The sequence below is a fragment of the Canis lupus genome, chromosome 1, assembly GCF_011100685.1.
Source record: "Canis lupus familiaris isolate Mischka breed German Shepherd chromosome 1, alternate assembly UU_Cfam_GSD_1.0, whole genome shotgun sequence".
Taxonomy (NCBI): domain Eukaryota; kingdom Metazoa; phylum Chordata; class Mammalia; order Carnivora; family Canidae; genus Canis; species Canis lupus.
Genome location: NC_049222.1, coordinates 119,752,439 through 119,780,351, shown reverse-complemented (window position 1 = coordinate 119,780,351; position 27,913 = coordinate 119,752,439). Strand labels below are relative to the sequence as shown.

At 65.1% G+C, this 27,913-nt stretch overlaps 2 protein-coding genes and 1 long non-coding RNA gene across 5 annotated transcripts; 1 reads left to right on the top strand and 2 right to left on the bottom strand.

Annotated features, from left to right (window-relative positions):
• Positions 1 to 397: 397 nt before the first annotated feature.
• Positions 398 to 13,053, top strand: LRP3 (LDL receptor related protein 3). 2 transcript variants are annotated; one of them, XM_038529449.1, is made up of 7 exons: positions 398 to 479; positions 2,145 to 2,192; positions 6,550 to 6,688; positions 8,002 to 8,216; positions 8,591 to 9,707; positions 10,805 to 10,937; positions 11,135 to 13,053. In XM_038529449.1, the coding sequence occupies exons 1-7, from the start codon at positions 407 to 409 to the stop codon at positions 11,717 to 11,719; spliced, it is 2,310 nt and encodes a 769-aa protein (XP_038385377.1). In that variant the 5' UTR covers positions 398 to 406; the 3' UTR covers positions 11,720 to 13,053. The 2 variants fall into 2 exon arrangements, with proteins under 2 accessions (XP_038385377.1, XP_038385378.1); XM_038529450.1 differs by lacking the exon at positions 398 to 479 and adding an exon at positions 839 to 1,361.
• LOC119869818 lies at positions 906 to 4,507 on the bottom strand. Its single transcript, XR_005354801.1, has 2 exons — positions 1,359 to 4,507; positions 906 to 1,044 (listed from the first exon to the last, which is right to left on the bottom strand). It is a non-coding gene; the product is annotated as an uncharacterized LOC119869818 (long non-coding RNA).
• SLC7A10 (solute carrier family 7 member 10) lies at positions 12,972 to 27,913 on the bottom strand. Of its 2 annotated transcripts, XM_038529452.1 has the most exons (11): positions 27,766 to 27,913; positions 18,181 to 18,397; positions 16,543 to 16,694; positions 16,242 to 16,367; positions 16,020 to 16,173; positions 15,206 to 15,329; positions 15,022 to 15,125; positions 14,572 to 14,668; positions 14,235 to 14,384; positions 13,428 to 13,605; positions 12,972 to 13,192 (listed from the first exon to the last, which is right to left on the bottom strand). In XM_038529452.1, exons 1-11 carry the CDS (start codon positions 27,902 to 27,904, stop codon positions 13,062 to 13,064), a joined length of 1,572 nt encoding a protein of 523 aa, XP_038385380.1. In that variant the 5' UTR covers positions 27,905 to 27,913; the 3' UTR covers positions 12,972 to 13,061. The 2 variants fall into 2 exon arrangements, with proteins under 2 accessions (XP_038385380.1, XP_038385379.1); XM_038529451.1 differs by lacking the exon at positions 27,766 to 27,913 and having other exon boundaries at positions 18,192 to 18,359.

Below are 27,913 nucleotides of genomic sequence, written 5' to 3'. Positions count from 1 at the left end.
ACGTGGCTGTCGCGGCGCGGCCTCCGGGCTCCGGCTCCGGCTCCGGGCGGGCTCCGGGCGGGCTCCGGGCGGGCGCGAGGACCCGCAGAGCCGCCGAGCACCGGGCGGGCGGGCGGGCGGGCTGCCGCGGGGCATGGGCGCGCGGGGGGCCCCGGGGCGCGGGCGGGCGGCGGCGGGGCGCCGGGGGCGCGGGGGCAGCGGCGGGCGGGGGGCCTCCCTGGCGGCCGCCGCTGAGCCCCCGCGGGGCCCGTGACGCCGCGGCCGATGTGGCCCCGCGCGCTGCCGGCCTGCACCGCCGCACGGAGCCGCCGCCGGAGCCACCGCGGGAGCCCGAGCCCGAGCCCGAGCCGCAGCCGCAGCCGCAGCCGGAGCCGCAGCCGGAGCCGCAGGCGGGGGCCGGGCCGGCATGGAGCAGCGCGCGGCCGCGGGGCCGGAGGGGGCGCCGGGCGCCCGGGCGCAGCTGGCCGTCGTCTGCCTGGGTGAGTGGGCCTCGCCGCCCCCCGCCCCGCGCCCCTCGCCGCCCCCCGCCCCTCGCCCCGCCCCGGCCCGCGCCCTGGGGGGTCCCCGGGCGGCCGAGCCCCGCGGCCCCGCGCCCGCCCCCCCCCCCCCCCCCCCCGCCCGCCGCCGGGAGCAGCGCGGGGCCGGGCCTGGCGGGGATGCGGCCTCCCGGCTGCGGACAAAGGCGAGGCGGGCGGGTCTGCGGGCGGGCGCCGCCTCCTCCCTGCCTGGGGACCCGGGGCGGGGGCGGGGGCGGGGGCGGCAGGAGGCGGCCTGGCCGCGCCGCCCGCCCGTCTTCCCTTTGTGTCCCTTGGCCCCGGGGCGGCCTGCGCAGCCCCCATGCTGGGTCCCCGGGAGGGCCCCGTGCAGCTCCGTGGCCCCGTGTCAGGGAGAGGGCAAGAAAGGAGTTAAATCCTCAAGCCACATGGCTCCTTTATTTACCACGATGAAGGAGGGAGGCCATTATCGGAGCTTGGGGTCATTAGGGGACACCCTACCGGGTCACTAGGGAAGATGCTTTCAGCTCAGCAGGTTTGCTTGAAGCTGCTGAAACGACACAGTGGAAAAGAAACCTGTCAGGGCCAAGCTGCATGCACCCTCTTCTGCAGGGAGCTCTGGGTCTTGCCTCACATGTGGGAGAGTCTAGTAAGGGCTGGGGACCCCCCTCCTGCAGAGCGCCCACTGCCCAGCCCCTTCGTGGTCACGCGCTCTGGACTCTGAGCTGCTCCGTGCTGGTGAGCAGGGCCGGAGGACGGGCCCTTCGGGCACCCCAAGGCCCTCTCCACCCAGATGGGGCTTGGGCTCTGCCTAGCAGAACCTGGGGGTGTTTTCAGAGGGGACATCTGCCCCTGCATCCTCACCAGGTGGGTGCTGACCCTGCAGGGATGCTCTCTGCCTCCCTTGGCATCCTTGATGTTGGAGGGAACGGGGGTACCCTGAACCCCAGGAAGTCGAGTTTGCCCATAGTCTCCTCCTGGTCCTGTAAACCCCTGCAGGAAAGCACTAGGTGAAAGCAAAGGACAAACCCCATGGAGGCGGCCACTCGATGGGGTGGGTGGCAGGAGAGTTCTTTGCGTCTCTTCTCAAGGTCAGCGTGGCACTGCGGGGTGGACCTTGAATCCTGCTAACTGTGCATCCCTGTGGAATGGGGGAGTCACCTACTCCCTCCCTCCCTGGCTGCCCGTAGACCAGGTGGCTGTCAAGGCCCCTCAGAGGGATTCCTCCAAGTGGTAGGGGCCCCTCTGAAGGCAGGGCCCTTGTCCCGGCCGAACCAGAGTGGTCCACACACGAGTCCCCGAGCTGGAGGGGGGAGACGGAAACACACCCCTCCTACATGGGGTAAAATTCCCGGGCGTGGGGAGCAGCAGGAGTGGCCAGTGCAGCCAAGCTTGTGCCCTGGCTCTCTTTGGGAGAGGGTGGTGGGTCCTGAGACCCTCGAGGGTCCTCCCCTGTGCCCCTGCCAGCAGGACCCGGTAGAGTGGAAGTCTCTGGCGATGCTCTGGGCCGTGCCCCGTGGGATGAAGGGAACCAGCCTGGAGTTGGGCTGCGATGTCCTGTGCCCATCGAGGGCCACGGTTGGCCCAGGGCAGGTGTCTGGGCCCCCAGAGCCACCGCCCCCCACTGACTCCTCTTTGTATCTCCTGCAGTGAACATCGTTCTCACCGGGCGGCTCAGCAGCGCGGTTCCTGCCTTAGGTGAGTAGACGCTTCCCTTTCCTGCCTTGCGTCCTGCTCTTCTGGTTTCGTGACCTCTAAGCACAGGCCTCTGGGACCTGTCCACCCCTGGGGTCAGCTCGCCTCTTTCAACCTCAGTCCTTGTGCATTTTTTTCCTGCATCACAAAGGCGCCATTTGGCTGCGGGCAAGCTTACACCTCCCTGAGTCTCAGTTTCCTTTTCTGCAAAATGGGTGCAATAACAGGGGCTACCTCAGAGCCTGGTCATTAGAGTCAAATGGGCAGATGAGCCAAGGTGCTCAGCGTGACAATGACGCACGGTGGCTTAATGCCACTAGCAAACTGTCACAGGTGCAGTGTAATTGGTGGATTGGGCTTCCGGTAGGCCGTGGGGTTCCCCGAGGCCATGAGGCACCGTGGGATGCCTGCCTGTTTTAAAGTTATACCTGGGATTTTGCTGCTAAAGGTGTGACTGAGGAGGGGTAACACCCCACAGGGGCCACAGGGGGCCAGGCCAGAGCCTTTACTGGAGTTTCCACGGGAAAGGCAAGCAGGACAGGGCACACGGTCAGGCGTGGCCAGAGTGAATAGTTCTGGCTGGCTTGGGGCTACAGGGTGGTCTCCGGTTGCCTGGTACCTGGCCCTGGGATGACCCAGGGCGGCAGAAATACTGGCTTGGCCTGCAGATTCGAGAAGAAGGTGGCCCAGCCTGGGTTCCGCTGGTCCGTCCGAGCAAGCCCCGGTCCAGGCAAGCTGGTGTGCAGGAGAGATTAACTGCGTGGCTGATGTCTCGGCCTTGAGACTCGTGGCTGCCCACGGGATCGAGGAAACACAGTTGGAACTCCACCCCATTCCTCCTGCTGTCAGAGCGGGTCCAAGCATCCACAGCCGTCTCCGTGCTCGGGCCCCGTGCCAGGCACATGGAAGGCTGGCAGGAGTGGGAGGGGTGACCGAGGCCGTCAAGAGTGTCGGTGCTTCGCTGAGGGCACTGCCACGGGGAAGCCCCAGCCCTCCTGGCCCTGGGGCCCCCGGGAGACATCTGAGAAGGGCCTCAGGGAGCTGGGGAGAACGTGGGGTCTCCAGGGCGGGGGGCCTGTGACTTGTGTGCTGTCTGCTGTGCTGCCCACGGGCCTAGGAGGCGCCTGGGGTCTCTAATTCTGCTCAGGACCTCGTAGCAGAAATCCGCAGAGGCTGGCTCAGGGAGAGGGTCCTCTGCTGGCCACGGTCATGGGAGGGGGAGGCCCTGGGCCCACAGAGGACGGGCTTATCCCGTGTGGCTCCTAGGCTCCCCCCCACCCCATGATTGTCCCTGCACATCAACTCCTCCAGCCTCCTCTGCTGACGCAGCTGGCCCAGGGCCCCGACTTACTCAGCACCAAGCCCTCCCCAGCGCTGCCTGGTGTCCTGGCCCCACGGCCACCTGCCCCGTGTCCCCATCCCAGTTTCCTGGAGGAGACTGGCCCCGCTGGGGCCAGGGTCTGTCTGTGGCCATGGAAGGGAGTGGGCAGGAGGGGGACGGGGCTGTCAGGCCTTACGGATGGGAGCCCCCCGCGAGCCCTCCTGCGGCTGTGGTGGGTGTCTGCTGCATGCCTCTGTCCCAGGTTTAGAAGGTGATGCTCCAGGGACGAGCCTCACTCATAGTCAGGGAGGGGAAGACAGCCATGCTCTTAGCCAGCATCCCCGTTGTTCGTAGCAGGGCCCACGTCGCCCAGCTTCACGTGGGGCCACCGTTCACATCGCGGTGCAGGTGGAAGTCGGGGGCCTAGCTCTCCCGGAGTCTAGCTCTACCCCCTGGCATTGCCAAGGGGAGTGGAGCCCGGCTTCCGGCGGCCTGGGGTGACCGCTCAGACACCCCTGAGGGCCCGGCTGACGGGCTGGAGACGTCACAGGGGTCTGCCTCCCAGCCCCTGGACTGGGGCCGATGCCCCACGTCCCACAGCCCAGACTCGGGGCTCGGCCGTGTGGCTGCTGTGACGCCAGCGCCCGTGAGCCTGGACAGCGCCTTGAGGCTGCTTTCCCCCTCCCCCGGCAGCCTCCCCCGAGGCCTGGGGAGGTGGGGGGGGCTCCTGGCTCCCTGTCCTGTAGTTCCAGCCGGTAGGTTATCTAGTCTATCGATTGCTCTGGAAACCGGATCTGCAAACTGTGCTCCACCAGGCCTTGCTCATGCTTCCTCGGGAGTATTTTGTGACTCTTTGGACCAGGAAGGAAGGGCGCTCGCTGGTCTGAAAGTGCTCGGTCATCCTCGGCCCCCTGGAGCAGGCCACCTCGGCCCGAGGGCAAGCGGCCTTCTGCAGGAGGGAACACAGGTCCCCCCCAGCCAAAGCCCCCAAACACCCCCAAACCCTATCCTGCAGACACACAGCCCCCCCGGCACCCTCCCCCGCCACCCATCATCACACACCCTGTCAGAGCCTCACTCCGCAGGCGTCCCCCCCTTCGCCCCCCACCCCAGGAATGCCTGCCTAGGACGGCCTCTTTCCTCGGATTTCCCGACCACCCTCTGAGACCAGCAGCACCCACGGACTCCATTTTACTGATGGACCCGGTGACCCACCTAAGGTGGAGCGGGGTGCCTGGCAGTGCGGGCCCCGGGACCTGGGAGGCCTCTCCCCACCTGTGCCCGGACCCCGGGGTGGGGGGCGAGGCTGCCCTCACAGACAGGCCTGGGGCTGGTGGCCTGAGCTGCTGACACCACCGGGCTCAAGGCTGGAGCTCCCAGCGGCCCGCATGGACCCTGCCCTCGTTCCTGCTCCCCGTGCACTCGGCGCTGCAAAGAGCATGACCTCCGCGTCCCCGCTTGGGGAAGAGCAAACTGCGTGCTGTCGCTGCCCCTCTGGGGGAACTTCGGGGGCAGCCCTGGGGATTGCTCAGGGGGAGGCTGTTTGGGGGAACATGGTGTCAGGGGCTTTGTGGGGACGTCAGGCATCTGCTCCTGACTTGGCTGCTGGTCCGAGAGCCAGGCTGCCTGGCCCTGGAAAGTGGGGCGGGACGTACGTCTAGAAGAGTATCCGGCTGGGGCAGGTGATGCCTGCAGGATTCACGGGGGAGGAACCTGGCCTTTCTGAGTGTTTGGTCTCTCTGAGGAAGGCCTCCCGGCCAGGGGAGGTGTGACAGGCCCTGCTTTGCCCCGGGCCCTGTCCTAGGGTCTCAGGGGCCAGGACAACAAAGGGTGGCTCCTGACTCGGGGTTGACCGTGTGCTTTGGAGATTTGACGTGGGAGGGAGGATACACCCCGGCCGTGCTAGGCTCTTCCTGCCTGTGAACCCCCAGCACCATCCAGCACCATCTAGCAGGAGAGGCCTCCCCTGGGTTTCATAACCTCACACCTCGCAGGTCCCCGGGTCAGCACTGAGGGTCCCTGTGAGGTCCACCAAGCCAGTGGCCTCATGTGTCAGAGGGAAGGGGCTCTTGTCCTTCCCCTCCTGGGTGCTCTTATTGCTCCTGTTTCAGGGGTGAGAAATCTGAAATCCCCGGGCTGGCCCTCCAGGCCACATTGGGTGCCAGGCAGAGAAGCCTGGCTGGTGCCTTGCTGACCAGGGACCCTTGGGGGCTCTGATGGCAGTTCGAGGGTGGCCAGGCTTGTTTTAGGGTCAAGTGTGGGTGTTTCTTTTCTAGTCCTTTGCTGCTTTCGTGAGCTGTGGGTGGGGGTTTTCACGGCCCTGGTAGTCACAGTGTTGGATCACCTGGACCTCCCTGGTCACTGCGCCGCTGAGTCCTAAGAGCATGTGAGGCAGCTGGAGGACTTCACTCTCTTTTCTGCAGCTGTGCAGTGTGGGGTCCCAGGGAGTCTTGTTGAGAGCCAGCAGAGGGACCCTGGCTTCCGGGGGCAAGGTAGAAGGTGCCAGGCAGTGGGAGAGTGAGGAGGTGGTGTCACTGGCCTCAGTTTCTCCATCTGTATAACAGACCCTGCCTTTGCCACAGGCTGTTGTGAGGATGTGACGAGGCGGTGTGGTGAAGGGCTGCAGGGGCAGGGAGGGGCGGGTGCGGTCCAGGGCAGAGGCCTTGCCTGGGCCCAGGAAGGCCTAGGGCTGCAGAATTCTCCACTGAGTTGAGGCCCTGAGGCCAAGAGGCTGCCCCTTGGAGGTGCCAAGGGGACTGCTGGTGGGCTCATTCCCAGCCCTGCCGGGAATGGGGGTAAGACCTACGCTCTGGTGCACCCAGTGGGGTTGGGGACCAAGGCTGCCCCAGTCCTGCTGGGTCCTTGGCCCCCCACGCACACGCCAATGAAGTCTTGAGTCTGGCCATGGCCACCCTTGTCTGGCCTTGATCCCACCCCGGGGAAGGCTCGCACTCAGGCCACGGGGGGCTCGCGTGCACCCCGCACCTCACTTCCTACCCAAAGGGGAGGCCAGCACGTCTCAGGCTCCTCTCCCGACAGCTGCCTGCAGCGGGAAGCTAGAGCAGCACACAGAGCGGCGTGGTGTCATCTACAGCCCGGCCTGGCCCCTCAACTACCCTCCGGGAACCAACTGCAGCTGGTACATCCAGGGTGACCGTGGGGACATGATCACCATCAGGTAAGGGGACCCAGGGCATCAGAAGGAAACTCCGTGAGCCTGCACATGCGGCATAAGTGTGTGTGTGTGTGTGAGTGTGCATGTGAAATGGTGCATGTGCGTGAGTGCGTGTGTGAGCAGGTGCAGAGGGCACGTGTGTGAGCAGATGCTTACGTGTGTGAGCACGTGCATGTGCATGAGCACATGTATGAAGAGGTACAGAGGGCAGATGTGTAAGTACGTGTGTGTCTGTGTGTGCACATGTGTGAGCATGTGAGTGTGCCCAGCTCCCCAGGTGTCTGTGGGCCCCTGTGGCTGGCCGCCCCGCCTGCTGAACCTCCCCTGTGTCAGCTTCTCTCGTGGGCCCTGGGGGGGTCTCCCTCAGCCCCGCCAGGGGGAGGAGCCCTGGGGACTGGTGGGCGTGCTCCAGCCGGCTCCGAGGTGGTGGAGGTGTTTTCTCCGTCCTGCAGGGGGGGCTGGGGGGCTAGGGGCCAGGCCAGAGGCCAGAGCAGGGCTTCCCGGGGGGCCTCAGGAGGAGCCCACGTAGGAGCCCAGGGCAGAGGGAGCTGAGGTGGCCAGATAGTGGAGCTGAGTCTGGAACCGCTTGCCGGGGGTGGCCGGGGGGTACCTGGCCGGGGCGCCACTGTCCTACATGCCAAAGCCTAGAACACTCAGGTAGTCCTGGCTCCAAACCACAGGGACATGATGGGCACCAGCAGGGTCTGTCCTGGTGTCTCTGCCCGTTTCCCTGTGGCCACAGGGCCGTGGCTGTCAGGCCCGCTCTCTTCAAAGACTCCACTCTTGCCGGCCACTTCTGGTCTACTCGCTGGTCCTGTGGCCTGCTGGCCCCACAGCCTGGGCCTGGCGGGCCCAGCATCCATTTCTCCCCAGATGACAAGCTGTCACCCAGCTGCAGGCTTGGCCAGCCCCGGGCGCGTGTACTCCCTCAGCCTGTGAGCCCGTGCTGGGTCTCTCCCAGCACACTCCGCGTGGAGGGATCTGGACCCCCGGGGCTTGCCCTTCCAGGGGGAGTGTGGGGGGAAGGAACTGCCCCTGCTGGAGCTTCTGACTCCCCCTCCACTTTGGCTTTGGGGCGGGCACTGCGTGTGCCGATAAAAGGCAGGAAGGGACCAGGTGAGGCCTTCGCAGGGCTTCGACGGGGCTGTCTAGTTGCTCCGGTTCTTCGTGTGGCAGCAGGGGTCCCCCTGAGGGGCCTGGAGTGGAGGAGTGGGGGCCCCCGGGGCCGGCCACCCTTGCCACGCACGAGCCCGGGTCCGCGGGCTCCCTGCCCGCCTGCCCACAGCCGCCGTCCTCGTTCCCCTCTGCCCCCGCAGCTTCCGCAACTTCGATGTGGAGGAGTCCCACCAGTGCTCCCTGGACTGGCTCATGCTGGGCCCAGCGGCGCCGCCCCGCCAGGAGGCCTTCCGGCTCTGCGGCTCGGCCATCCCCCCTGCCTTCATCTCCGCCCGGGACCACGTCTGGATCTTCTTCCACTCGGACGCCTCCAGCTCGGGCCAGGCCCAGGGCTTCCGTCTGTCCTACATCCGAGGTGAGGCGGGCAGCGGGGTGGGCAGCGCAGCAGGGCCCCGGGCAGCGCCCTCTCCTGGTCTCCCCCAGCAGCCCCGAGGGGCGGGGGGCCTGGGATGGGTCAGGTGGCCGCCTCACGGTGCCCTGAAGCCCCTCCAGCTCACTGACCCCACTTCCCAGACTTGGCTAGAGTGGGCGGCTCGCCCCTCACCCTTGGCTCAAGTCAGGGACAATCCCACCCCAGCATTTGAGGGGTGGTTGCCCCTGGGGAGGCCATAGAGAGGCCCCGCAGAGGCCCCGCGGGGACAGGGGGGCCACCCTGCCTGCTCCTGGCCTGGCTGTGCCCCGGAGGGAGGCTGGGCTCCCCCTGAGCATCCCCCCCTTCTCCATGCGCAGGGAAGCTGGGCCAGGCGTCCTGCCAGGCCGACGAGTTCCGCTGTGACAACGGCAAGTGCCTGCCGGGCCCGTGGCAGTGCAACACCGTGGACGAGTGCGGCGACGGCTCGGACGAGGGCAACTGCTCGGCGCCCGCGTCGGAGCCTCCGGGCAGCCTGTGCCCCGGGGGCACCTTCCCCTGCAGCGGGGCGCGCTCCACGCGCTGCCTGCCGGCCGAGCGGCGCTGCGACGGCTCGCAGGACTGCGGGGACGGCTCCGACGAGGCGGGCTGCCCCGACCTGGCGTGCGGCCGGCGGCTGGGCAGCTTCTACGGCTCCTTCGCGTCCCCGGACCTGTTCGGCGCGGCGCGCGGGCCGTCGGACCTGCACTGCACGTGGCTGGTGGACACGCAGGACCCGCGGCGCGTGCTGCTGCAGCTGGAGCTGCGCCTGGGCTACGACGACTACGTGCAGGTGTACGAGGGCCTGGGCGAGCGCGGCGACCGCCTGCTGCAGACCCTGTCCTACCGCAGCAACCACCGGCCCGTGAGCCTGGAGGCCGCGCAGGGCCGCCTCACCGTGGCCTACCACGCGCGCGCCCGCAGCGCCGGCCACGGCTTCAACGCCACCTACCAGGTGAAGGGCTACTGCCTCCCGTGGGAGCAGCCGTGCGGCAGCAGCGGCGACGGGGCGGCGGGCGACGCGGGCGAGCAGGGCTGCTTCTCCGAGCCGCAGCGCTGCGACGGCTGGTGGCACTGCGCCAGCGGCCGCGACGAGCAGGGCTGCCCCGCCTGCCCGCCCGACCAGTACCCCTGCGAGGGGGGCAGCGGCCTGTGCTACGCGCCCGCCGACCGCTGCAACAACCAGAAGAGCTGCCCCGACGGCGCCGACGAGAAGAACTGCTTCTCCTGCCAGCCGGGCACCTTCCACTGCGGCACCAACCTGTGCATTTTCGAGACGTGGCGCTGCGACGGCCAGGAGGACTGCCAGGACGGCAGTGACGAGCACGGCTGCCTGGCGGCGGTGCCGCGGAAGGTCATCACGGCGGCGCTCATCGGCAGCCTGGTGTGCGGCCTGCTGCTCGTCATCGCCCTGGGCTGCGCCTTCAAGCTCTACTCGCTGCGCACCCAGGAGTACAGGTGGGCGGGCGCGCCCCGGGTCGGGGCCGCGGCTCCCCCCAGCCCCCCCCGCCCTCCCCCCGCCCCGCTCAGGCAGTGCACGCGTGCGCTTCCCCGCGTGTCCCGGGAGGTCGCGGCGGGGGCGGGGCCTGGGAGACGCCGGGGCGGGGCCTGCGTCGGGGCTGGAGGCGGGGCCTGCGGGGGGCCTGGGAGCGGGGCGGGGCGGGGCCTGCGGGGGAGCCTAGGGGAGGGGCGGGGCATGCGGGGGCTGGAGGTGGGGCCTGCGGGCGAGCCTGGGGGCAGGGCGGGGCCTGGGCGGCTAGGGGCGGGGCCTGGGAGACGCCGGGGCGGGGCCTGCCGGTGGCTGGAGGCGGGGCCTGCGGGGGGCCTGGGAGCGGGGCGGGGCGGGGCCTGCGGGCGAGCCTGGGGGCAGGGCGGGGCCTGGGCGGCTAGGGGCGGGGCCTGGGAGAAGCCTGGGGCGGGGCCTGTGGGGCTGGGGGCGGGGCCTGCAGGGGAGCCGGGGGGCGGGGCGGGGCCTGCGGGGGCGGGGGCCTGGGTGGCTAGGGGCGGGGCCTGGGGGAAGCCTGGGGCGGGGCCTGTGGGGCTGGGGGCGGGGCCTAGGCGGCTAGGGGAAGGGGCCTGGGAGAAGCCTGGGGGCGGAGCGGGTCCTGCTGGGGAGCCTCGGGGCGGGGCGGGACGGGGCGGGGCCTGCGGGGGCGAGGGACGGGGCTGGAAGGGGCAGGGCCTGGGGCTAGGGGGCGGGGCCTGCGGGGAGTTTAGGGAAGGGGCGGGGCCTGGGGGCGGGGGCCTGGGAGAAACCTGGGGTCGGAGCGGGTCCTGCGGGGGACTGGGGGCTGGGCGGGGCCTGCTGGGCTGGAGGCGGGGCCTTCGGGGCGGGGCCTGGAGCTAGGGGGAGGGCCCTGCGGGGAGCCTAGGGGAGGGGCGGGGCCTGCCGGTGGCTGGAGGCGGGCCTGCGGGGGGCCTGGGAGAAGCCGGGGGCGGGGCCTGCGGGGGCGGGGCCTGCGGGGAGCCCCGGGGAGGGGCGCGGCCTGGGGCAGGCCCGTGTGCCGTCCCCGCCAGCCCTGCCAAGCTGCCTTCCTGGGTCTCGCTGCCTTCAGGGCCTTCGAGACCCAGATGACGCGCCTGGAGGCCGAGTTTGTGCGGCGGGAGGCACCCCCGTCCTACGGGCAGCTCATCGCACAGGGCCTCATCCCGCCGGTGGAGGACTTCCCCGTCTACAGTGCATCCCAGGTGAGCGCCAGGGGGCGAGACCCCCGGGGACGCCCAGACGGGCAGACCCCGGGCCCGGGTCAGACGGTGCACGGGCCAAGGGCCGAGGGAGCGGGAGGAGAGGCCCGGGCAGGGTGCGGTGGGGGGGCGCGGCCAGGCTGGGGGAACAGGTCGGCCCGGGGGGTGCTGAGCCCCCCCCCGCGGCTCCCGGTCCCCAGGCCTCGGTGCTGCAGAACCTCCGCACAGCCATGCGGCGACAGATGCGCCGGCACGCCTCCCGCCGCGGGCCCTCCCGCCGCCGCCTGGGCCGCCTCTGGAACCGGCTCTTTCACCGGCCGCGGGCGCCGCGGGGACAGATCCCGCTGCTGACGGCCGCTCGCACCTCGCAGACGGTGCTGGGCGACGGGCTCCTCCAGCCTGCGCCAGGGACCAGCCCGGACGCCCCCGCACCCCGTACGGACTCGGGCAGCCCCGCGGCAGCCGCGGATGGGCCCCCCAGCGCCCCGGGCCGGGCGCCAGAAGTGGGATCTGCCGGGCCGCCCCCCTCGGGCCTGCGGGACCCGGGCTGCAGGCGGGGGGACAAGGACAGAAAAGCCTGCAGGGACCCTCCCGGGGACAGCCCGGCCCCCGCGGACATGCCTCGGGAGCCCTGCCCGGCCCAGGACCCTCAGCCCGCGGCTCCCACTGCCAGCAGCACCCTGGGCCCCCACGCACCAGAGCCACCGGGTGTCTGCAGGAGCCCCCCGCCACCCTGCTCCCCAACGTTGGAGGCCAGCGACGATGAGGCCCTGCTGGTCTGCTGACCCGCCGGCCTGCTGGTGACCGCCACAGCCCCGCTTTGTAACCAGGGAATACACAGTCGTTTCTACCCTGCCTCCGCGTCCTTCTTTCTTCCCGAGAGGCTGCCCAGAAGCCCCGCCGGCTTGCGGCACCGCACCCCCAGCCCTGGCGGGCACAGCCGGGCGCGGGCTGTCGGGGCTGGAGCCACGGGGAAGTGGAGTCAGGAGCCCCTCTGCAGGCACCCACTGGGTGCCTCACTCTCCTCCCTCACCTCCGTTCTGGGAGTCCAGTTCCAGGGAAGCAGGAGGGCTAGGGCAAGGCTCTCTGGAGTGTTTTCCGTGGCTTCTCACTTCATTCACCCTCCGGGGCGCCAGAGCTGTGCCCGACTGCACAGGACGGCGGGTGTGACGGAGCCAGTCCAGGGCGGGCCCTGTGCTGGTGCTCAGCCCTCCTCCCATCCCCCCAGCCAGCCCGGAGGGGCAGGCGAGGAGGCTTCCGGCCCATCCTCATGCCTGCAGTGTCAGCATGGGCCTGGCCGGGCAGATGCCCTTCGCTCTCTGGCTGCAAGCTTAATCTGGGCATGAGGGCTGGGAATGTGGGCACAGGGTAGAGAAAGCCCATGGTCTCTTGCAGGCCCTGAGGCCCCCAACCCCTCCCGGGAGATGCTGCTAGAAGCTTCCTCAGGAGACAGTGGCCGAGCACCGACTAACAGTGGCCAGATCCATCCTGTTCTGCCTCAGGCTCTCAGTTTCCCCTGTAAAGCAGGGTGAAGCCATGGGCCCCCAAGTCTTGACGCTCATTCTACGGAGATTTATGGGGGGAAAGGCAGCTCCAGCAGAAACGCCTAGGCCCTCCCGGGTGGCTGAGCCTTGGGCTGGCATTGCGGGTCCCCGGGAGGGGCACACCAGGTGTCTCCCAATCCCGGTGTCCTTTTGGGGCAGGGCTGGCTCTGGACCCCACAAGGGAGAGAGGGAGTGCCTGGCTCACGGGGCAGAGCCCCCAGATGCCAGAGGCCTCCTGCGGCGTCTGCTGAGCCACTTTGGCAGCCAGCACCACACCAGCCCCGCCAAGTCATGCCCACCAGGGACTCACCTGAGACAAGCACACCACCCACCAGCCCCGTTTTATTCATAGACCTTTTCAGGAAAAGCGAGTGGGGCGGTGCTGACAGGGAGCCCCGTCCACATCTTCGGGGGTCCCCCTTGGCATAGGCCTTAAAAGAGTCGGATCTCTTTTTTTTTTTCCAAGACAAAACAAAAACAAAAACAAAAAACCCAAAACAAAAAAACACAACTTATTTTGCAAAAACACCTCCTCAATAAACAACATGTAAACAGAAACAGCTGCTTTAGGTTCACCAATGTCTCACTGTGTCTTCAAGGGCTTGTCCGTGGCAGGCAGCGGGGAGGACTGGCAGGGGCTGTTTTCTTCCTCCTCGGGGGCCTCCTGGGGGTAGACCACGAAACACAGCTCCTGGCCCCAGCGTGTCATGGACTCTGAGGACAGATGGACAAACAGATAGACCTTGGGTCTGACCCTGTGGGGCAGGGGTCCTCAGGGAGTTGCTCCCTTTGATTGGATTCTGGACACTGGACCACCTCCTGGGGACACTTCCGGTGGCAGCTGGACCCTGATACCACTGCAGCTGCGGGGAGGCCCTGCCCCAGGGCAAGCCCCCGAGAGGGGACGCACTCCGACGCCCACCACCTTGGGGAGGCGGCCCCGGCTCACCTGTGAGTCTGTGCACACACTTTGGTTTGCTTCTCCAGAAGACCCCCAGGAAGAAAACAGGCACCCCAGTGAGGATGATGATCACGCCGACCCCACACACCATGGGCTCCGAGATGAAGCTGAAGACCAGTAGGAATGCCCAGAAAACCAAGTACGCGACAGGGACGAGGAGGTTCACCTGGGGATCAGCCAGCCAGAGGGCCAATGGCGTGGGACCTTCCCTGGGCTCTCCTGCTCCACCACCCCGTGAGGGTGACAGGGTCCTAGGTGCCTCCCACCCTCTCCTGGGAGCTGAGGCTTGAGGGTCCCCCTCTGGCAGCAGCCCAACATGCTAGAAGCCAACTCATGGGATGGCTGATTTGTCAAACGACTTATCAAAGTTACAGTGGCTCTGAGCTCCACACGGCAACTATGTGTCACTGGCTGCTTGCATCTGACTCTCTCCCTATATCTCTTTTTTTTCTCTCTCTCTTTTTGGTGTTTCATATTTTTTCAGGCACTGAGCAGCACTTCTCCAGCTCCAGGATTTATATGCAGACACAATATTTGCATTTTGCTTAGTCTGGGCTCTGCTGTCCTTGTGTGCTCCTGGGATTCTCTGTGACCAGGAGCAAGCATCTTGGCCTCCTTTTCCTGTCTGTAAACTGGGAGTATCGAAAGCCCCCACCTCGTGGGGCTGACACGGGAGCTGAATAGGTCGGTGTACACACAGCCCGGAGCAGGGCCCGATCGCTGTCATCACCTGCCCCCGGTACCCAGGTGACCTAAGGCGGGGGGACAGCCAGCCCGTCCTCCCCCGGGCCTCACCTTGATGGGCCTGTGGAGAGCTGGCCGCCTCCAGCGCAGCACGAGCAGGCCCAGGATGGTGACGCCGTAGCAGAGGTAGTTGATGAAGGACACATAGTTGATGAGCGTGTACGTGTCTCCCACAAGCATGATGATCGCTGTGGCCCCGCACTGGGAGAGGACCGGGCTGAGGGTGGCCTCCCACCTGCCTCCGTCAGCCCCGTGGGCCGCCCTGGGCCCGCCGGCTCGGGCCAAGAGGTTGGTGAGCCCCGGCCCTCCCTGCTCCCTCTGTGGCCCGCACCACCCTCCACCCCCGAGGGCCAGGCTCCCGTCCCTGCCAGTTGGTCCCACGACTTACACAGACGAGGAGGGCAGGGATGGGGGTGCAGCGTCTGACGTGGATCATGGCCAGCAGGCCGGGCAGGTGCCCCTCTCGGGCCCCAGAGAAGCACAGTCTGGGACAGAGATGGGGGCGGGAGCGTGAGCCCGGCCTTGGGTGTCCCGCCAACCAGCTCCCGGACCTCAGCTCCAGACCCGATGTCCCCCTGGAGCTGTCACCTCCGGCCCCTGCCTTCTCCGGGCCCCAGGAGCCCCACCGGGCACTTCTTCCCCACCTAGTCCCGCCTCCTTTTTGCTTTCTGTACCTCAGAGCGGGGGTCGGACTCCTGTCACTGGGGAGCTCATTGTCCCAGCTTCAGCTGGGACCCACCGGGCGGGATCTGACTTCCTCCGGCCCCTGGCGCTGATCATGAGCACCAGGGCTACCTGCCTTGCCTCACCTTGACCACCCCTTTCCCCATCCGGTCACCTGGAGGAGGTGAACAGGTAGCCATTGATCCCTCCAAAAGTGGAAAGTGCCACGGAGACGGGCATGACCCAAGAAAAGTAGCCCAGCAGCTTCTCCCCGAAGGTCTGAGTGGGCACAGAAGAGAGGTGGTGCATGAGGCAGGGCGGGGTGGGCGGGAGGCAGGCACAGGTGGGACCCCACTCACCACAGCCACTGCGTTAGAGGACAGCAGCTCCTGGGGCGACATGGCCGTGAAGTAGGCGATGTTGGTGAAGGTGTACACAAAGGTCACCAGTGGGATGGAGATGACAATGGCACGAGGTAGGTTCCTGGGGGCAGCAGTGGGTAGGTTCCTGGTCAGTGGCAGCCCCCGGGGTTGCGGGGAGACTGGGAGGCAGCGCCCGGAGGACCCAGCACAGGAACGCTTTGAATCTCCATCTCCTGGGTCTGCTGTGGGCCCTGGGACAGGTAAGGGGCACCACCGCCATCTCCCTGCGGCCCCCCTGGGCCCCAGTCTGGGCACAGACTGGTGGAGGAAGGGCAGGTGGGTGGGGAAAGGGCCGCATCAAACTCTGGGGGGGCAGGTCTAGTGCTGGCACAGGAAGAGAAAAGCACATCCAGGCCCAATCGGCCATGAAGATCCTTGAAAAGTGTCCCTAGGGCCCAGTCCCTAGACCCGGGGTCCCCTGGGGCTGCCCTATCTGCGCCAGCCCCAGCTGCGACTGGTCACTGTTGGGACCCCCCACTGAGCATCAGATGGAGCCATGGGCTTTGTCCCTGGGGGCCGTGTTGTGTACACATTTTGGTCAAATGCAAACCGTCGGGTCCATTGACAGTGGGACAATGACACTCCGTGTTTCTGAGGCCCGGCAAGGGGCCACAACACGGCTTTGTGGGGCGGGGCCAGGCTGCAGCACGAGGGTCCCGGCAGCAGGCTGAGCCCCGGGAGGCAGCAGGTCTGTGCAGGGAGGTGCCTCTCCCCCCCACCTTCCCAGGGCCCGGCTGGCCATCCCACCCACTTTCGAGGGTCAACCAGCTCCTCCGTGACGTAGTTGAGGAAGTTCCAGCCGCTGAAGGCAAAGGAGCCCTGGAGGAAGGCCAAGGCCAGGTGACCCACGGACGGTGTCATCCAGAAGTCAAAGGCATTGCTGGGCCTCAGCTCCTCGAAGCGCCCTGGGGGTCCAGAGGTCAAGGGTCAGTGTCGCCCCCGGCCCCTCGCACGGCCCCACCCCCGGCCCTACCTTGGAAGATCTGGACAAAGCCCACGCCAATGATGAGGGACAGGGCCAGCAGCTTCCCGCCGGTGAAGATGTCCTGGATGCGTGTGGCCCAGCGCACGCTGGAGCTGTTCACCCACGTCAGGAGCACTGGGGAGGGATGGAGAGTGCGCGGGTGGCCCCCAGGCCAGTGCAGCCCGGGCTGCAGGAGGCGGCCCCTGGGGCTAAGCTCACAGGAGGGACCCCCACCCCCCACCCCAGTCCTCCCACACGGGCCAGGGAGCCGGGGCCAGGGAGCCGGTGCGGGCCCAAGGCGGGCACTCACTCAGGCAGGCCATGGAGAGGGCGCGGGAGGCCGCGGCCGGGGGGATGCAGTTGGGGAACACGGGCTGCAGCACGTAGTTCGAGAAGGTCATGGAGATGACAGCCAGGCTGGTGGGGTACATGATGAGGACCGCGCTCCAGAGCAGCAGGAAGCTGGAACGAGCCAGGGCCTGACTGGCACAGGCATCCCGCACCCCCGCCCCGGCCCAGGTGTGGGAACGGGGCTGCCCCCCCAGAGCCCGGCGTGGGTGCTCCATGCCAGCTTCGGTCCGGCTGTCGGGGTCTCTGCTCGAATAAGGGGCTTTTTCAACAGGGACAGCAGTCAGCACGGTTGACAGCTCCAGGCTGCCCTTGGGTGGGTGTCGAAAAGGACTTGGGACCCAGCCCCCTTTGGAACAGCCGCCCAGCTCTGGCCGCAGGCTGTTCCCTGAGCTGGGGTGGGCTGTCCTGGGGCCTGGAGTCACGGCTCAGGCCCCCTCCCTCCCTCTCCCCTTCTTCTCCCGTATTCTTTCCACCACACAGCACAAGTCTCCCGCTTTCTCAGGTCCCAGGCCCCTTTGAGGGCCGGCTCCCCAGAGCAGAGCGTTCATGGACACGCCCGCACCCACCACACACCCCATCTTCCACTACCCTGCCCGTTAAGGGCCCCGAACCACATCCCTCAGAAGTAAATTTTGTATATTTTAGCCTAGACTTTTCCTCTGAGCTCCAGACACCCTCCCCTCAAGGTCCCGACTAGACCATCTCCCCAGATAGGCCACAGACCCCACCAGCACGGCAACCTTACCCCCAAACCTCTCCTCCCCGAAACTGCCATCAGGGAGCTTACCCAATGGGAAACTGGGGTCACCCTCTGCGGCCCCTCAGGCCCCACTGGCCACCACATCCTCCGGATTTAGGCTGCTGCATGATTCTGGGATCTTCCCACACCTTTATCCAGGCCCTCGGCACAGCTCGGCTGGGTAACTGCAGTAGCTCGGAACCCCTCCCGCCCCGGGCTGCCCCAGCGCCTCCCAGGCCTGGCGTGGACCACGGATCCGACGCGCCTCTGGCCACACCAGCTAGATTGGGCCCACGCTCCAAGACTTGGTGCAAATGTGAAGGCAAACGGAAGCCTTCCCTCGGTGGTGGCACCCCATTCTCTTGGCCCCTGGGCCGCGGCCCTCGTGCACAGCCTCAAAGCAGGGATCTCTTGCCCCCCTCAGAGGGGGCTCTCTCCTTTCTGCACTACAATTCGACAACAGGGATGGATCTTTTAACCCTGATCCTGAGCACACAGTAGGTGCTCAGCTACTGTTTACCCTGAATAAAAGAACGCTGGGGAGCTATTTAAAGGGGTGCCCTTGGAGGTCACTGGTAGGAATTTTATGCACCCCTCTTACACACATGTGGGTTTATAAAGTCGAGGCTGCTCTTGGCCTATTGCGAGCATCATCCTGGTGGGGAGTAGGAAGCACAGAGAGGTCAAGGGGCCGGCTGGAGTGTCCTGCCCACCCTAGCCTTGGAAGGCTGCCCAACACCCCCACCCCCTTTCCTCCATCCACCCCATGGCCTCCCTGAGATGTGAGAAGAAGAGGAAATTGAAGTCCAGCACCCAAGTGGCCCTCGATTCCAGATCGCCGTCCCCTCCCCCTGGGGCCCCACACTCACCCAGGCCAGGCCCCCGAAGATCTCCGTGACATAGGCGTAGTCTCCACCAGACTTGGGGATGGCGACGCCCAGCTCCGCGTAGCAGAGGGAGCCCAGGGCAGTGACGCCTCCACCCAGGACCCAGACGAAGAGGGCCAGACCCACAGAGCCTGAGTGCTCCAGGACCCCCTTGGGGGAGATGAAGATGCCGGAGCCGATGATGTTCCCTGGGTGGGGGGAGGTGGGGGGAGATGGGGAGCCATCAGGTCGGGGGCCCCCTTAGCAGCCCTGCCGTCTCCCAGATGCTATAGCGAAGAAGGGAAGCCCGGCTGCTCCCAGGAGGAGGAGGAGGAGGAGGAGGAGGAGGAGAGGGAGGTGGGCCTGGAGGCCTGGCGATGCCCCGAGCTGCCTCCGACCCTGTGCATCCCACTCTGGGCCCGTGATCTCCCCTTCCCCAGGCCCTGGCGTGGGAGGGGGCACCCCGTCCGCCCAATTTGGGAGGTGAGTCCTCTTCTCAGGGCATCTGTCCCCGGCTTACTCCCACCAGGTGGACCAGCACGAGGAGGGGGCTCCGCCGCCTGAGCGGTGGCAGGGTGGCAGCACTCTGTGCACCCCCAAGGGGCCCGGGCTCAGGCCGCGGTGGCCACCTCTTCTCCTTCCAACCTGCCGGCCAGAGCTGGCCACCTGAAGCAAGACCTTGACCATAACCTCTTCTGCTACCTCTCCATTGCCTGAAGTCCACACTCGGGGAGCGACACCGCCTCCATGCAGCTCTCCCTGACCGTGCCTTGATCCCATGGGGTCCTCCTCCCACTTGCCAGCCCCATGACTCCCCAGACCCTGCCCCATGCCTGATCTTCTCTCTCCCCTGTCCCTAAAAGGGAACCTGCTTCCTGGGCTCCTCCCTGACCTAGGACCCAGGCTGCAGCTGCAGGCTCAGAAGAGAACGTGTTTCCTGACACCATTGAAATGTTTCAGGGTCCTGGGAGAGGGCCAGCGGGGTGAAGGGGAGGAACGGGTGCATTTTCAGGGCTGGGGGTAGGTCAGCAGCCATCACGGGACGAATGGGGTGGGCAATGCCAGGCTGGCAGCGACTGGGCCAGGATGGTCTGGATAAGACGGCCTCTCCCATGAGACAGCCCCGGGGAGGTCGAGAGGAGTCACTGCTCTCATCCCAGGACCACAGCGGGGAAACCCCAGCTGGGGCTCAGGTCATGTCTCAAGGTCTGTCTGTGCACGAGGTTTTGGTGAGGATTCAGCAAGATACCACATAGGTGTATGTGGATGTACTTTGCATCTTGCTTAATTCTTTTTTTTTTTTAGATTTTATGTATTTATTCATGAGAGACACAGATCGAGAGGCAGAGACACAGGCAGAGGGAGCAGCAGGCTCCCTGCGGGGAGCCCGAGGTGGGACTTGACCCTGGTACCCCGGGATCATGCCCTGAGCCGAAGGCAGACGCTCAACCCCTGAGCCACCCAGGGGCCCTCTTTGCGTGATTCTGTGTGCTGCCTGCAACCGCACCTGCTCGCCCCCCATCCCCCAGCACACAGTAGGTGCTCAACACACATCTGTGCACGAATGGCCCAATGCCCAAAGTGGCACCAGTGTCCTGACACGAAGGACTGATTCCCTCATCTGTGAAGCGGGGGCAGCGTCTCTACTCGGCTCTCCGGGAGGGGCACTGCAGGGAGGCAGGGAGGGTGGTCAGCCTCTGAGGCTCGGACGTGCGTGGAATCTGCCCTGGTCACAGGGGGCTGACTCTGAGTCTTGAGGAGTGTGGTGTGTGTCGGGGGGGTGCTCCGCTGACGCACGGTGTCTGCGAATGCTCGGTCCAAAAGCTCACAGGGCCAAGCTGTGGTCTGCAGAGTAGGTCCTCAGGGTGAGCAAGACTGAGTGCCCAGTGAGCTGTGAGCTCCCTGGCAGGGAGGGCAAAAAGGGCCATGTTCTGGGTGACCTAGGTCTCACCATCTGTGCAAACAAATTAGGTCACGTCGTTGGTGGTCTGCAAGACCTGCCCGAGAGGAAATAATCCCAGAATGCCCAGGCCACTTGAATAAAAAAGCCACACTGTTAGGAGCTTGGGGCTCAGTCCCTCGATGGGATGACCCCACCTGCCCGGTCCCTCTGAGGAGCGCACACCCGTGGAGGCGGAGCCGGCCTGCTCCACCTGCCAGGCCCACAGGCGGGTCTGGCCAAGGACACCGCTGTGGCTGCCAATCTGCATGCATTCCTTGTCCACGGGGCTACCCCCCACCCCGCCCCCGGCCGACACAGATTTCCAGTCTGGACGGCCATGGTGCCCACTTGGTTTTCAAGTCACATCCCAGGAGCCCTAAATACATCCAGATAAGGACGAGAGAATTCCTGTCCCCCAGCCCCCCAGAGGTAAGCGGAGCCCCGGGCCTGCTTCCAGGGGGAGAGGGGTCACCTCCATGACCCGCGCTGGGGGCCTGGGGCCTGGGTCGGCTTTCTCAAGCGAGGGTCTTTGAGTTTGCTCTATCCGGCAACTGAGCCTCTGTTCTCAGGGCTTGGTGGAGTGGGATTTGCCAAAAGCCAGTGAGGTTGGAAGCCAGCGGGGGCTGGGTGGCCTTGGAAGAAGCTGGGTGCATTCAGGCTGGGGGCATCCAGGGACCCGAGCAACCCAGCCCACGGGGACCGCGGCGCTGTCTACAGTTCAGCACGGCAGGGCCTCGTGGGTGCAGCCCTTGGGGAAGCCACACCTGCGTCTTGTCCTCCCAGGCTGGGGTCTGAAAGGGACCCGTCGCTCGCCCGTGCCCAGGAGCTGGAGACTGCGATGCTGGCACCGGGGGATGGGCCGGGGATCATCACTGTTTGGACACAAGGCCTCAGCCTACAGCACACGACTTCCCCCCACGTGGCTCCAAGGGACGTGTGTGCCAGCGGGTGTCTCTGAGGTCCTCTCCTTCTGGGCCTGGGCAGCCTCTAAGCAGCTGCCCCAGGTTTGTGCCCGAGAGTGGCAGAAAACCCCATCGGAGTCCACTGGCTGCTCCGAGGACCACGTGGGCTGGGTGGGGCCCCGCCAGGAGCCCTGGGGCCGTGGGCTTGGGTGAGCGGGGCGGGCAGGGGGCAGGGAGGGGGACGCCGGGGACACGGGTGGGGGCCTCGGCATCTGAACGATTACAGGGGGCCTGGAGAGGGGACCGCGGGGCGGGGAGGGGTGCGGCCCGGGGACTGACCACCGCGGGCGGGAGAAATGCAGCTTCCAAGGCCTCCACGGACCCAGCCACCCGGGGCAAGGCTGCTCCGTGGTCCTTGCGGGTCCCCGGCCGCGGGGTGCAGGCTCCAGCACAGGTGGGTGAGGAAGTGAGCCCCCACCGCCGGGGGGCTCCCCTTCAGGCTCCTCCCACCGTCTTCCCTGGGCCCACTGGGTGGCTTTTATCACATTAAGATGTTTGGCCTGATGGGGCTTACCCGGCTCCGGAGGAACGAAGAAAGGGCCATTGTTCTCCTGGCCCTTGCGGTGTGCGCTGACCTATTTCTGGGAGGCAGTGGCTGACCGTGGAGGTCGCCAGGGTGCACGGTGGAGGTCGTGTTGGCGGGAGGCGCCAGCTGCCCTCGGGGCGCATGGGGGGGACGTACAGTCTGATTTGGTGGGGGGCAGGGAGGGGGGAGCAGGGAAGTCCTGCCAGGCCAGGCTGCTGACTCCAGCCCTCATCACCAGAAGCACTGTCAGGAGTCGGCTGTGTGACCTCGGGCCAGGGCTGCCCTTCTGGGCCTCAGTTTCCCCTTTTGCGAGGGAGGGCCACCGAGCTAGGGGGCAGCAGAGGGCAGCTTCGCCCCTGAATTTAGCAGAGGCTCCGCTGGGCAGGGCAGACACATCCTGCACACGGGCTCAGGGGTCCCCGGCCCCCACTGCGGCAGGTGTCTCCCCAGCTCGGAAGCTGCATCCCCTCCAGGAAGCCCTTCCTGGCCTCCCACCTCGGTCCCTGTCTCCTGGGCCCTGGCCCAACCCTGTGGTCCCTGGGAGATGGCCAGGAAGTGATTCTCTATTTGCCACCTGCATGGGCGCTGCGTTCCCAGAGGCTGTGTCCTGGCCGGCTGAGGCTGTGTCCTGGCCGGCTGAGGTCAGAAGCCCGAGTCCCCCCAACGGACAGAGAACCCACGGGGCCCGAGTCATCTACATACGCCTTGCCCAATGGTGGCCCACAATGGGGGTTCTTCCTGTCACACTGGCCTGCTGGCCTGACAGAGGGTGCCCGGCCTGATCGGGGGCTGGCCATAGGCCCAGCCTTCTTCCTTTGCTCTGGGCAGCGAGTCCCAGCACCTCCCCATTAGGATACGACACATGAGGCCTCAGGGAGAGAGCTCCAAATTCCCATCAGTAGGTCCCCAGGGCCATAGACAGAGGTGCTAGTGGAGAACCCCCAGATCTGGGTTCGAGTCCCAGATCCCGCATGGCTGGGGTGGGGGTGCTGTGGATAAGATACTTGGGGTCCCTGAGCCTTCTTGTCGGTCAAGTGGGGAGATGAGACCGTGATGCGGGCATGCTCCCACCCTGCTTGGCACATCGGAGGCCCCAGGGAGTGCTTATGGATCTCTCTCTGGTCATGCATCTTGGAGAGACCCTGGGGCACCCAATCTGGCCTTTGGAGACCTGACCACCATGGGACCCCAACATGCAGGGGGTCAGCGGCCAGAGCTGTGCTCTGGGGGCTCTGTGTCCCCCGGGGTGAAGCCCATGCCTCCAAACACACACACGTCCTTAACGAGCATATGTCAGGCACCCCCCCAGGGAGACAGAAGTGCCTATGGAGATTCCACTCCAGGGAGGTGAGTGGGGATGCCCCCAGGACATGACGAATTGCCAAGTGGCCTGCGTGCACCTCCGGCCTAACCCACTTTTCCTTTCAAGAGAGGGATGAGCAGGAGTGTGGAGCTCTCGGCCTGGCTCAGCCCAGTGCCACCTGCCTAGCAAACTTCGCCTGGACCCAGTCTCCAGGCTGAGTCAAGGTCGCCCGTGAGCTCCACTCTGCCAGATCCAACCGCCCACCCCCAGACTGCACCTTACCTGCCTCATCAGTGGCATCTGGCAGGTGGATCCCTTCCTCCACACTCAGCCTCCTGGCCCTCCTCCCACCGTGCCGGCTGCGGACGCCTCTACTGGCCCTTCTCTTTCCTGACTTCCAGAGGTTGGGTGCCCGTGGTGCAGTCCTGGGGCCTCTGCCCCTTTCCTTCCACACTCCTCCCCTTGGAGGCCTCGTCCAGTCCCCCAGCATCTACGGCAACTCCCAAGTGTATATGCCTAGCACGGACCTCCTCCCCGAACGAGACCTGGATATCCACCTAATTCCTCAACAAATAGGCATCTCAAATTTTACATGTTCAAAATGAGACCCCTGACTTTCAACCCTTTGCCCTCCACCCTCCCGCCCTAGAACCTATTCCTCTCAGTCCTTCCAGATCAGTAAACAGCACACCGGGCCCCCAGATGCTCAGGCCCATGGCTGGGCTCACGCTCAACTCTTCTCTTTCTCCCACATCTCACACCCAGTTCATCACAAATCCTGTGGCTTCATCTTCCAAACACATCTAGAACTGAACATCCCCTCAGCACCTCACTGCCACCACCCTGCTCTGAGCCATCATCTTCTCTGACCCAAGTACCCTCCTGCCCAGACTTGCTGCTTCTACCCACAGCTTTTTTCCCACAGTGAGCCCCATCCCATGCCATCCTATCCATCTCATCCCATCCTGTCCCATCCCATCCCATCCCATCCCATTCCATCCCATCCATCCTATCCCATCCCATCATATCCATCCTATTCCATCCCATCTCATACCCTATCCCATCCCATATCCTATCTCTTCCCATTCATCCTATTCCATCACATCCTATCCCATTCCATCCATCCCATCCCACGCCATCCAACCTATCGCATTCCATCGCATCCCATCCTATCCCATCCCATATCCTATCCCATCCCATCCCACCTATCCTATCCCATTCCATCCCATCTCATCTCACCTCATGCCATCCTGTCCCATCCCATCTTATTCATCTCATCCTATCATATCCATCCTATCCATCCCATTCCATCCTATATCCCATCCCATCCCATCCCATCCCATCGCTATTCTGCTCAAAGCCCTCTCCCATCTTACAAAGAGAAAAAGGCAAAAGCCCACACAAACTGGCCCCATCCCACTCGTGACTCGTCTCCTATCTACCATCCTCCCCGCCCTCCTATCCTAATTTACTTCACCTTAGCACTTATGATCCCATCGACTGAACGTTCAGCTTGCATATCATTTGCTCTTTGATGCCCATGCTGGAATGTCAGCTCCAAGAGGACAGGGCTTTTGTCTGTCTCTGTGCCTGGCACCCTTCTGTACCTAACTGTTGAGTACATGAATGAGTGTGTCCAGTGGTGGCAGGCCCCCACCCTTATAGCCACAGTGGCCTCAGGCCCCAACGGGGGTCCCACCAAGGGCATCTGCATCTGGACTGGCTGTAGCCTCAGTCTGTTTCCTCATCTGTAAATCAGGGCTGTGAGACACAAACGTCTTTCTGGTTTTACATCTCCCCAGGGTCCCCGTGAGGAGGGGCCGGGCTCGAGGACAGGGCCATCCTCTGAGCGGCCCAGCCACCTCTGGCTCTGGAGACAACAGAGAGGGGTCTGGCCATGGTTGGATGAGCAGGGATTGGCTCCTAAGGAGATGGCATTCGTGACGCAGACCTCTGAGTCCCTAAACACACCGGAGTCTGGCACACAAACACCAGCATAGGCTGGATACCCACGTCGAAGGGAGAGAGTGGAAGACAGGACAGCCTGGTCAGCAGGTCCTGGGTGATTCCCGCTCTGCTGGACCTGGGCACGCCCATTCCTTGGGTGTGGATTGGGAGAGGGAGCTGCCTGGGGTCCTTGAGTCAGGAGGAGAGATTCTTACATGCAGCCCTGGGTGGGGGTGGGGAGTCAGGGGAGATTTCCTTTTCCCTCTGTTTGTTCATCCCTCCATGGTAGAGTGGGGAGCTCAGCAAATCCCAACCTTCCCCCATCAAGAGCTCTGAATCCGGCCCCAATTTTGCCCAACCCCAGAACAGTATGCAGAAGGGCACTGCCTTGGAAGATTGGGTCCAAATCTGGTTCCAAATCCCAAGTCTACTGCTTGCAAAAGTGTCATGTAACTTCCAACCTCAGTTTCTATGCCTGTAAATGGGTATAAACACTCTCGTCTTACAAGGTGGGCACGAGAATCAAATGAGATAAAGAGAGAACGCGATTTCTTAATGTAATAAGAGGTGTTTTTCAGAATAGGTATTAGATGCAGCGGAGTCTTACGCAGGCCCTGCCCGGCTGGCCCCCGTTCCCCCGGGCTGGCCCGTTCCCCTCCAGGTGTGCTGGCTGGGGCCAGCAGGTGCTATTCTAAACACACTTCAGGTGGAGCCTTACCCCTTCCCCACCCCCCAAAGCCCTTCCGACGTTCCTTTCCTGAAAGCCCCACTCGTCCGCCTAGGACAGGGCATAGGACGCCAAGAAGGAGAATGACAGGATCGCCTGGGAGGGGCTCTTTGAAGTTTCGGAGATAGCAAGTGCAGGAGCTGGTAACAAGAAAGACTGTGGAGTAGACATAAAGTCCTCAAGGCTTTTAGAGCTAAAATATGACACTTGGGAGACTTATTTTTACGTCGGCCAGGTTCCCCAGGCAGGAGGGTGGGATGAGATGTGGGACGTGGACTCAGAACAGCGCATGGGGAGGGGGCGAGGTCTCCAGGGCAGTGCAGACCCTGACTCAGCCCACAGAGGCCTCCTCCCTCGTCTCCTGTCCCCTCTCCCCTTCTCTGTCTCCCGCCTGCTGGAATCCTTCAAAGCTCCCTAAGCAGGGTCGCAGGACCCCACCACTCAGTGCCCTACACTGGGGTCAGGTCTTCTGGGTTCTTTTCCTGAGTCTGCCACCCTTTGCCAAGTCACCTCTTGCCCCTGCTCGGCCTTCAAGGCCTGGAGGCCCGGGGAGCGGTGGACCTGGAACAGCAGGGATGGGCTGCAGAGTGGGGGCGCTGCAAGGGCAGAGCTGGGGTGCACGAGACTATTCTTAGGGTCCTGCTGGCGGCATGTGATGGTGGAGCTAGCCTCCTCCACTCCCACCACCACCTCCAGGGCTCTCTTTCCAGGAGAGGGGAGCCAGCGGCCTGTACCTGACCTGACGTAGATGGGATGCGGGAGGACACAGAGTAGGAATATAGCTCAAGGATGGCCGCTTGGCCGAGACACCCGAGGAGGAGCTGTGTCTCTCCCGGCACCTTCCTGGCGCTGTAGCTGGCTCCAGACATGGCCAGCCTCCTGACTCCGTGGCCCATCCATCATGCGTGGGCTTCCCCTTCCTGGGGGCACACATCCTAGAGAGGGTGTGGGCCAGGGCAAGACTCTAACCAGTATCCTGGCCAAATCCCTGGCTAGGAGATAGTCAAGCAAGGAAGTCCTAGGCCAAGAAGGTCGCAGGAGCAGCTCCCAGAAGATTCCATTCTGAGGGCAAGTGGATGAGATAGGGGAGCTACCTGCACGGGGTTTGTGTTCTAGGGCAACTTTCAGTGTGAGTGGGACAATGGCCAAGAGCCGGATTCCAGCCCTGGCTCAGGAGCTCCCAGTGTGGGGGCAGAGGAGGAGGTGAAGGCTCCAGTCTGCCCTCTGAGCCTCTTTCTCCATCTCCAGGGGTCTGAGGATGCGTGGGCAGCGGGTGCACAAGGAGACCCCACTGGCTGGGGAGAGAAAGACCTGGCAGGCAGTAGAATGAGGGCAGTCACGACCCCTCCATTCATCCGCCTAATCTTCGTCTCCTGGGACACAGGGGATGGAACAGACCACTCCCAGGAGGGTCTCTAAGGCACTTGGTGTGGACGCAGGTCTGGGTTACCTAGTTCCCAAGGTGTCAGCACTCACGACTCAGGCCTTGTCCCCTGAGCCCTCTGCCTACGCAGAAGCCCCCATATGGGGGCGAGACACATGGACCCATCCTCAGGTGGGGAAGATGGGGCCAAAGGCTACAGGTGCCTGTGGGGATCCCAGCCCACGAAGCAGGTGGCTTTTCTGCAGGTTTGGTATACCCTCCCCATCGCCGGCTTCCCTGTCACTGACCGCTCCACTCTCTCCCCAGGATCCTGCCACCAAACTCTGCAATAGTTATATACCCTGAACCTATTTCCCCTCTGGGCTGGCTCTACCTACCTATCCAGTTTGCCCACGGGGTCTCCTGATTTGGGAGAATAATCCTCCACCCTGCATGGCGCCTGGACCCCACACGCAGTAGAGACTCACCTTGAGCCACAGCCCGGGAACCTGGAGCCTTCACCTGGGACCCCCTATCCAGTCCCCATACTCACAGGGCTCCCCACTCCAGGCAGGGTCATAGTCCCCTCTCTTTCACGGAGCGCAGTTTGCCTTGCGGAACCCCGCAGCAGCGGAGGGACCCCCGCGGCCGATGGACCTGCACCAGGGCAGGTGCGCCTGGGAGGTGGGCCCGAGCCGTCCTGCCGCCGCGGCTGGGGAGACTGGGCAGGTGCTCCGGGCATCCCCTGCCGCAGGAGCGCCCCAGCACCCCGAGCCCTTGCCCCCCCCCGCCCCCCGCCGCTCTCACCGATGATGATGGTGCAGGCGCTCAGCAGCCCGATCTCCTTCTTGAGCGCCACCCGCTCCGAGGCGCCGGGGCCGGGGCAGGGCGAGGGTGCGGGGCCGGGGTTCCCGCGCCCGCTCGGCTGCTGCGTGTGGCCGGCCATGTCGCTGTG

Bases quoted from the DNA above. Each gene is read 5' to 3' on its own strand.
- LRP3 (XM_038529449.1), top strand. From the start codon at position 407: ATGGAGCAGCGCGCGGCCGCGGGGCCGGAGGGGGCGCCGGGCGCCCGG. The intron at 8,217-8,590 runs GTGAGGCGGGCA...CTCCATGCGCAG, and splicing joins CCGTCTGTCCTACATCCGAG to GGAAGCTGGGCCAGGCGTCC. The intron at 10,938-11,134 runs GTGAGCGCCAGG...CCCGGTCCCCAG, and splicing joins CCGTCTACAGTGCATCCCAG to GCCTCGGTGCTGCAGAACCT.
- SLC7A10 (XM_038529452.1), bottom strand. From the start codon at position 27,904: ATGGCCGGCCACACGCAGCAGCCGAGCGGGCGCGGGAACCCCGGCCCC. The intron at 15,126-15,205 runs GTGAGTGGGGTC...GTGCCCACTCAG, and splicing joins CCTCTAACGCAGTGGCTGTG to ACCTTCGGGGAGAAGCTGCT. The intron at 14,669-15,021 runs GTGACCGGATGG...TCTCTGTCCCAG, and splicing joins TACCTGTTCACCTCCTCCAG to ACTGTGCTTCTCTGGGGCCC.